We start from the raw sequence: 10,134 nt of genomic DNA, 5'->3' as shown, positions 1-10,134 counted from the left end.
TATACCATCTTTTTTCTGTTGCTATTCCATAATGTTGGCATAGCTTCCAGTGTATATAGGTCCCAGCTCTGTCGTTTCTGTGAATATATTCCTTCTTAGCCAGGACTGGGCAGCCAGAGATAATATGATTTATTGTTTCTTGTCCATCTCCACATATTCTACAGTTACTTGTTATGTTTCTTTTCATTATATGTTTTTGGTAATTTCTGGTGGGGAGGCTTTGGTCTTGTGCAGCAAGATGATCAGCTGGCAGAATCATAAGCACACTGGGCAAAATGCTTCGCAGCATTATGAGTTCAAATTCCACCACCGAGGTTGACATTTCCTTTCATCTTTTCGGAGTTGATAAATTAAGTACCAGTGAAACAGTGGGGATTGATGTAATTGACTAGTTCCCTTCTCAAAAATTCCAGGTATTGTACTTTTTGTAAATAAGCAACAAGCTGGCAGAAATGTAAGCATGCTTGGAAAAATTCTTAGCAGCATTTTGTGTCCGTGTTTATGTTCTGAGTTCAAATTCTGCTGAGATTGATTTTACCTTTCATCCTTTCAGGGTCGATAAAATAAGTTACCAGTTGAACACTGGGATCGATGTTGCTGGCTTTGTGCCATAATTTGAAAACATTATTAAGTGCCTAAGGTGTTAGAGTATGTGAAAGAAATATCTTGCAGTATTGAGTTTTTATGCTCAGAGTTCAAATTTCGCCGAGGTCATCTTTGCTCTCCATTCCTCCAAAGTCAATAAAATAATGTATCAGTCATACTCTGGGTTTGATGATATTGACTAAACTCTTTCACTAAACCTGAAGCCTTGTATTTATGCTAGAAATATATTATCACTAGGGTAAAAGATGGTGCAATTTGTTAAATACTGTACAATATATTTTCAGCCTTTATTTACATCCTTTTGGTTTTTCAGTCCAGTTGCATCTCTACAATTGCTAAAACTGCAGGGGTTGATATTGCTTACCCTTCTGGGGCCAATAAAAGAAAAGCCAAATATCGAGGATGATGGAATTCACTGTACTTTACCCTCAGAATTTGCAACCTTGTACCACTGCTGACTTTACTATTCATCTTTCTGGGGTCGATAAAAAAATATCTGTCAAAAACTGGGGGTAAATTGATGGACTGTGCTCTATTGTCACTCCATTTTTTTGCCTTATATTATAAAGATTGGGTATGAAAATCATTATTTGATTTGTTATTGGTAGGAATGGTGTGAGGGAGTGTGGAAAATTTCAATATTTCAGTTCACAAATATTCTTAACTCTCCTGTGATGCATTGCAGGGAGGTTTTACATGAGTGATTAACTTGCTAGTTATAACAGCCTAATCTTCTGCTAATCACAGCCTACTCTCTTTGTTGTAAACCAGTTCAAAATGAAGCTTTTATTCAAACTTTTCTGCTCACCAACTAATAAGTCAATCATGGCTGCCTGACAATTACGAAACATGATTTTATATTAAGTAAAGACAGCATCCACCCATCAACACCATTTGATACTGAGCTGCACTTTTGTACTCAATTCACAATAGGATTTCTATATTTTTATCTGCTATTTACTATTATAGAAAACAATTAATAAGAGAATATTGTAGTTCATAACACTTTTTAAAAAAGGACACACTGGATAATGTAGGCTCTTAAAACAGGAAAGCAGGATGGTCTTGGCTAGAATGCCAATGATCATATAAAAATGGACTTGGGATTAAGCAACCGTAACAACATTGTAGGGCATTTATCTCTGAACTAATAAATCTTAATTCAATGTGACTCTTTGCTGGCTTTTATTGTTGTTGTTATTGTTTAACCCTGTGTTATTATTGTTTAATTCTGATTGAGCATATTTATGGCCAAAGACATTCTTACCAGGGAACTTTCTTATCCTTTTGCTGATATATGGGACTAGATTATTCAATGTGTCCTTCTTGTTTCCAAAACAGAAGGATGTGATGTAAGGAGTATTTGGCTGCTGTTTCTAGCAGATTGAGTGACCACATAAATTTCTCTTATTCACTCAGATTTACCATTGCTACAATTTGCTATTTAATCCCTTTTCAACCCTGATTGAGCAGCACTATTACTAAAGGTATTCCGGCCATACCCATCCTGTTGTTTTAAAGAGTTATTTATATTTATAACAGCCAACGAATCCATTTTTTTTAAACAGTAGAAGTGATTTGCTGGAGATTTGGTAATCATTTCTAGCATGCAAAGCATCCATGCATAGAGGCCGTCTTGGTTCACTGGGTCACTGTCTTAGGACAGACCAATAACAGCTCCTTTCCACCCTGAAAGTTATGTCTAATTTATATTTTCCATTAATTACTACAAAAGTTTGGCTTCTACCAGTAATCAAGAAGTTGAATTCATATATTTATAGTTTTCTTGTTTATTCCATAAAATTCTTTTTTTTAATAAAACTTCTCAAAATATTACAAAATTTTTTTTACTGATATTTACTATTTTCCTTCAGAGTTATATTATTTTTCACCAATTTTTTAAAAACAACTTCCTTGACAATATGGTGGATTTTTTTCTAGTAATACAGAAAAATAAGAAGAAAAGCAGCAACATAAACATGTATGGTAGTTGAGTGCATAAAATTGCAGAGTCCTTGAACCAAGCATATGACATGCATTCTGCCAGTAAATTTTTACAATTTCATTCTCACTCACAAAAAATGGTAAAATAGATGCCATGACCTCCCTTCACCTTTATTTTATATTCTGTATTTTATGTTTTACATTTTATATTTCATAGTTGTTTGGCTAAACAGCATTAAGGCATCCAGTCAACTGGAAAATGATATCTCCTACAACAATCCATGTAAAAACTGGTGTTTCGAAAGAAAAAAAAAGAACAAAAACTACTTCCTCCAGCATCACACACACACACACACACACACACACACAAACTATCCAATAAGTCTTGATGAATTAATAGGGATAAATCTGAGAGAGTATGTTTTTTTGATTAAGATACAAAAAAAGAAAGTTCTACAAATCAATCATGGCTACTTGATAAAAATATTCATGCATGCAAAAATTATTATCATCATTATTATTATTATTATTATTATTATTATTATTATTATTATTATTATTATTATTACATTTATTATTATTATTATTATTATTATTATTATTATTATTATTATTACATTTGTTTAAATATTAATATTTTGATTTGTGACTTTGCTTAATTTACATGTAGTTTGAAATGTTTATTTGTTTCAATTTAAATGATGATTTTTAAGGATTCTATAATAGATGCACCACCTCGTTTATTTGATTTGCTAGTGAGTTTAGAGCAATAGTATTTGAGCTGTAAAACATTTCTGTGGTCTGTCAGTCTCACTCTTCATTTGGAACAACAATGCCATGTAAACATTGGACATTGGTGTTAAGTGGAAGCACAGATTATTATAAAAACTTTTTACATTACGAATTATTATTCCTTGTCTTATTCTGGTGTGAATTTATTTTACAATACATTTTGTTTGCTGCTGTTTTTGACAACCCACTGTGCAGGCATAGCCGTACAGTTAATAAGTTCTTTTTACAACTATGTGGTTTTTAGGTTCGATTCCCCCTGTGAAGCAAAGCATATTGGGAAAATGTTTTCTTCTGCTTTAGTCTCAGATTCTGCAATGTCATGTGAGTAGGATTTGGTAGGTATATTTGATGCTAGAAATTTGACACCCTTGAGTGAACCCTCAAGTTTGGTTATATCTTAGGCAAGTGTTGCTGTGTGGAGGTGCATGGCTTAGTGGTAAGGGTGTTGAACTCATGATCATAAGATTGTGGTTTCAATTCCTGGATCAGGCGATGTGTTGTGTTCTTGAGCAAAACACTTCACTTCAAATTAGTCCAGTCTACTCCACTTACAAGAATGAGTAGTCCCGTAATGGACTGGTGTCCCATCTAGGTGGGGTGTTTAAATGCCATGGAAACCAGGAAATGGACCCTGGTAAACTCCTTTTAAGTATTGGTGTGGAAGACTAGATCGGTAGTGGACTAATTGCTTGAAACAGTGATTAGGCAACTAATCTTGAGACTAACCGTTGAGGACTTCTCCAAACTGACCACAATGAAGAATAAACATCATGGAAATCACCAGAGGTGGTTTGTTGCTCTGATGGTAGTGAGTTTGATTCCTGGACTGAGCTGTGTGTTATTTTCCTGAGCAAGACACTTTATTTCATGTTGCTCCAGCTTACTCAGCTGTAGAAATGAGTTGTGACATTACTGGTGCCAAACTGTATCAACCTTTGCTTTTCTCTTGGATAACACCGGTGGCATTGAGATGGGAGGTTGGTATGCATGGGTGACTACTGGTCTCACATAAACAACTTTGCCTGGACCTGTGCCTCAGAGGGGAGCTTTCTAGGTACAATCCCATGATCATTCATAACTGAAGAGGGTTTTTACTTAATAATGCTGCTTATACCTCTGCCCAATGATGGGTTAAACAAGAAGGATTATGATGATGATGATGACGACAACAACAACAACATGATCCGTTTTGGTTGTTGAGGGTACCACTGAAGAACTCATGTTCACATACTGATTCCTGCACTAGTGAGGATTCTCATGGCTTTTCTTCAGCCCACAATATTTGAACTCTGCATTGTAAATTCACAGAGAAAGATTATGTATACACTTATTCAACAAGCTAGAATACGCAATCAAATTCCCTTGGTATACATCCTGCTGATTTAAACAATGTGTAATTTAACTGCTGTGTTTAGCAGATTGAGTGGTTTACATAAAGACTCCTTTGTTGGCTCAAATGCATTCTTGTAGTCTCTGCTGTTGCTGCTGATGATGATGATGATGGTGACGGTGATGATGATGATGATGATGATGATGGTGACGATGATGATGATGATGATGGTGACGATGATGATGATGATGATGATGATGATGATGATGATGATGACAATAGTGATGTTGACATTGATGATACTAATGGATAATATAGTCCTTTGCATCCCCATCCCCATAAAATTGACAAGCTGGTCAAGGCTGGAACACATCTGGACATAGCTATACTTAATCAGGGTTGAACTGGGGTTACCCAGCAAACAACAACAACATTAACAAAAACCATTTATATGTTACAATGTTGTTTCTGTGCTTCAAATGCTAAGTTACTCCTAATTTGTGGTTTCCATTTTACAGCTAGGTAGACTATGGCCATGAACTCTACTCAGAGCCAATAAGATTTGAACCGCTGTACTTTTGTCTATGTTTTGCATATTTCATTAACTTTGCATATATCATTAACTTTTTCGACATTTTGTCTTTTCAGAGCAGCACAAGGCTATATATGACCAGTTTGGTGAAGAAGGGCTGAAAAATGGCATTCCTACTAAAGGAAACGAACCAGAACCCTGGACTAAAGGCTATGTATTTCATGGAGATGCAGAAAGGGTTTTCAGAGAATTCTTTGGCATGGATAATCCATTTCAAGGTTTGATATTTTAAAATTACTTTTGCCATAAAGTGCACATGTGTGCACACACGCATGCACACACAAATGTGCTCACTCACATCCATATGCATGTGCATATATACATGCACACATGTACATATATACATGCACATTATATATATATATGCAATATATATACACAAATTTCAAATCCACACACAAATATGCAAACATGTACATGTAGACATGCAAATATATACACACATACACAAATATTCTTATAGATAGATAGATTATATATATATATATATAATCATCATCATCATTGTCATTTATTGTCTGATTTCCATGCCGGTATGGTTGGGACAGTTTGATAGGGAACTAATAAGCTGCTGAGCTGCATTGAGCTCCAATGTCATTTTGGCATAGTTTCTATGGCTTTATGCCTTTCCTAATGCCAACCACTTTACAAAGTGTATTGGGTATCTTTTTGTTTTCTGTAGCACCAACACTAGTGAGGTTGTCATGTAATTTGCAAGACAGAAAAAGCCAAAAACCTTTTCCACTGAATGATTAATATATTAATATATTTCCATTTCTGACTATCACATATGCTTTATTTTACTTGTGGCTGTGTGGTAAGAAGTTTGCTTCCCAATCACATCGTTCTGAGTCCAGTCCCACTACATGGCACCTGGGGAAAATGCATTCTACTATAGCCTCAGACTAACCAAATCTTTGTGAGAGCATTTGATAGATGGAAACTGAAAGAAGCTTGTCATATATGTATATTTATTATAGCTATGTGTGCATGCCTTTGAGTCCGTGCTAGTTAACCATTACACCTATTGATAACTGGTGTTGGTTTGTTTACATTCCTCTAACTGAGCAGTTCAGCAAAAGAGTCCAATAGAATTAGTACCAATCTTACAAAAATAACAAAGTGCAGGGGTCAATTTGTTTGACTAAAAATGCATCAAGGTGGTACCCCAGCAAGGCTGCAATCTAATGACCGAAATAAATAAGATATTTAATACAATCTGTCGGGTGTGATAGTATCTTTTAACTTAGCTTCCGTCTACTCTTCTTTTTCTTTTTTCTTCTCTCTTTCTCTTTTGCATCTGTTTTTCATTTTCTTTGTTTTATTTCTTTCTTTCCTGCCAGGCATGGATTCCCCTTCGTCTTTCTGTGTAGCATCACTTATCTTTTTATGCTTATATTATATTTAATTGTCTTTTTTCTTATTTGTGTGTATGTGTGATAAACATTTGCCCTTGTCTTAACTTTAAATTTTACTTTTTATGTTACTTTGCAAAATCTTGATTTCTAAAAGTGTTTTTATTTTCTGTCACGGTTATTTTTGTGCCTGTTTCTATGTATACAGGCAATTTATCTTATTCAGTTTTTAATTAAATTTCAACTTGTGTTTTAATGTTTATATTTTTTTTTTATCAAAGGTCAATCACTTACATCAAACAGATTCTTCTTATTTAGAAAAGTAATAACACTTGGTCTAATCAGCTTCAAATGTTTATTCAATAAGTTATTAAATAATTATCACTGCACCATTTATAAGCACTTATAAATGATTATATAGTTAAAAATGTCTCACAGCTGTCTAATGATTGCTTATGCATAGCTCTGAGTAATAGTTAGTCAAGTCTTTCCAGTTTCATTAAAAAACACTCTGTGTGTGTATGTGTGTGTGTGTGTGTGTGTGTGTGTGTGTGTTACTTTGTCTTCACATCACATTCTAATTGTAAATCAATGTCACCTTCATTCCGAATCATTTTTTCATAATCATTTATGATAAAAATGGATGGATAGCGGGTGGGGAGAGAAATCACCTTGTCTGGAAACAGGTGAGGATATTGGCAACAGGAACAGTATCTATCTACTCATAGATATTCTGTTTCAACAAATTTTGCCTGATGCTAGAATGGAAAAGTAAACATTAAGATAACAATGTCAATAATTTCGCGCGCGCGCGCACACACACACACACACACACACACTCAGATATATATATACATCTATATATATATAAATTTGACATGGACGATTTTTTCTTGTCTTGGGATTCACGATCAAATGCCTGGGTGAAATTGCATGAAAAATTACACAGATGTGTAGAATGATCCGGTGCTGATGCTGGGCTTTATATATTTTTCATAGCTCCCATGGTTACCGAGATAATCTACTATAGTAATACTCTTGTGTTTATGAATGAGAAAGGAAGGGGTGATGTCATACTAGGTAGTGGGATGATGAAATTTGTATGCTGAAAAAATAAATCAAACAGCATTTCAGCTCTGTAAATATATGTGTGTATGCAAAAGGGGGTATGTGAATGTGTGTGTGTGTGTGTGTTTGTGCGTTTGTGTGCACGCGTGTGTGCAATGGAAGTGGGATGGTTCATCTTTGTCCGCTTAGTATTTGGGTTTATTTTTTGATTTGGTTGAATCTTGGTTGTTTTTTTTTTTGTTGGTCAGTTATTTTTAGCGTTTTGACAGAAGAAAGTCATTCTAAAATTGTTTTTTAATGTAAGCATGCCCAAACAAGTCGAGGGCTTACACAGAGCAGGTTTTATAGCCACATCTTCCAAACTGACCGGGTGAAACCGAGCTTAGCTGCTAGTATATATATATATATTAAAGTTGGATAAAGACTAGTTTATGAGATTACTTTAGGTTTCATGTCCATAAAGGGCCTGGCTTTATGGCATATCATCATATCTCAAAACTTATTGGCTAAAGCCCTCTCTAGAATATGGAGGAGGAAATGAGCTCATTACTCAATGTCAACAAAGGGGTTTAACTCTCTTTGGCTATCGATCACCGGTCGCCTTGCTATTTCGTGGGTTCCAGTAGGCTAGCAGGAATTTCCTGAAATGCAAGCATGGTCCAAAGGTCTCTGTTCTGGGGTTCAGGATGTTTTCTGGGTTGAGGGAGTCTGTAAGGATCCTTATCCATTCCACTATGCATAATTTACAATGGTTGGTCCCATTAATGTAAGGGCCTGGATACTCCATGATATTATGTATGGAATTGTATGGAATCCCATTGTCTATTATCTGCCATACATGGCTGGCTAATGATGTGACAAATTTCCTTTCTGGTATTCTGAAGGATCTATGGTTGGAGAAGCATTGTTTGAAGGAATTCTCAGAACAGCTGATGTATCTTCATGGTCAGGTGTTGGTAGTAGCGTGTCTGTTGGTATTGGCACTGCTACCGGCACTGTTGCTGCTGGTGTTGGCGCTGCTGCCACCACTATTGCTACTGGTGTTGGTGGTGTTGGTTCTGGCGCTGATGGTGCTGGTGCTGTCACTGCCATGTTGGTGAAGGTGCCGTTGTTGTTACTATGTCTATTGCCATTGATGGAGGTGCTGTCATTGCTGTTGTAGATGTCATTGGCAATGTCTCTACTGCTATTTCCGTTAGGGATACTTCCATTGCTGTCGTTGTTGTTGTCATCGCTGGTGATGTTACTACTGCTATTGGAACTGCTGGGCCTGCTGCTGTAGATATAGCCATCAGGGAAGCTGCTGTTGTCAAAAATCTCTTGGCTGGAGGAGAGGTTCATGATTCTCTTACTAACACCATCCACCAGGTCTTTGAACATGATGGGTGGGTGACAGGAGGGTGTGTTGATGTACTTCAGCCTCTCATTTGGCTTGCAGTAGGGCCTGTATGTACCAGAGCCCAAGTCGAGCGTGACATCTAAAAAGTTCATGGTAGTGAGGTTCATCTCAGTGGTTATTTTTTTAAAATCCTATGGAGGCAAGTGTGCTAATTAGATCTTTCCTAAGCCTGTCTAGTGTGTGGCCATTAGCTCCTCTAGAAATAACCAGGGCGTAAATCTGTCCTCAAATATCTTACACACCCTCTATACACACACACACACACACACACACACACACACACACATAGGTACACATGTATGTGTATGTATGTGTGCATATATCATCATCATTTAGCATCAGCTTTCCATGCTGCGATGGGTTAGACAGTTTGGTTGAAACTGGTAAGCTGGAGAGTTGTACCAGGCTCCAGTTTGATTTTGGCTTGGTTTCTATGGCTTGATGTTCTTCCTAACAGCAACCACTCCAAGAGTGTAGTGGTTGCCTTTCATATGTCACTAGCACGGATGTTATTACATGTCACCAGAACAGGTGCTTTTACATGTCACTGACGCCAGCCACAACTACAATTTCACTTCAGTTGGCTTGATGAGTCTTCTCAAGCACAATTAATTGTCAAAGGTCTCGATCACTTGTCATCACCTCCATGAGACCCACACAGGTATCATACAATCTATCTTTCACTCTGAAGGTGCTGCCATTTGTTACCAACAAAAGAAGAAGTTCTCTGATCTTTGCCGAGCCTGTTCTTATCCTAGCACTTTGGCCAGGGCATAAGTAATGGTCATTACATATTACTTTATTGTAGTAAATTTGACTTACAACTGTTTCCAGTAGTCATTATTGGTTTGTTATTGATTGGTTTTACTCAATTGGCCTGTTGATCAGTTGAGCAAAATAATCCTGGGCCCTGCCACAAGAATATGTGGAGTTCTGTACTAATCTAAACAGCATTTTTAACCTGGTATACTAACAAGTAGCTTATAAAGTATTTAACTCAGATTGATAGTCCCTCACTAATAACTCTGTTATATATATATATATATAT

The 10,134-nt window shown here is 36.3% G+C and overlaps 1 protein-coding gene across 1 annotated transcript in view; it reads left to right on the top strand.

Annotated features, from left to right (window-relative positions):
- The window catches only part of LOC106870899 (dnaJ homolog subfamily B member 13), a 43,343-nt gene that overhangs the window by 6,432 nt on the left and 26,777 nt on the right, over window positions 1-10,134 (top strand). The window contains exon 3 of the mRNA XM_014917134.2: window positions 5,321-5,482. Within this exon, the coding sequence (XP_014772620.1) occupies window positions 5,321-5,482 (162 nt within the window). The remainder of the gene's footprint in view (window positions 1-5,320; window positions 5,483-10,134) is intronic.

Source organism: Octopus bimaculoides, chromosome 4 (genome assembly GCF_001194135.2).
Source record: "Octopus bimaculoides isolate UCB-OBI-ISO-001 chromosome 4, ASM119413v2, whole genome shotgun sequence".
In the NCBI taxonomy this organism is placed as follows: Eukaryota; Metazoa; Mollusca; class Cephalopoda; order Octopoda; family Octopodidae; genus Octopus; species Octopus bimaculoides.
This window is presented reverse-complemented; position numbering and strand designations above follow the sequence as displayed.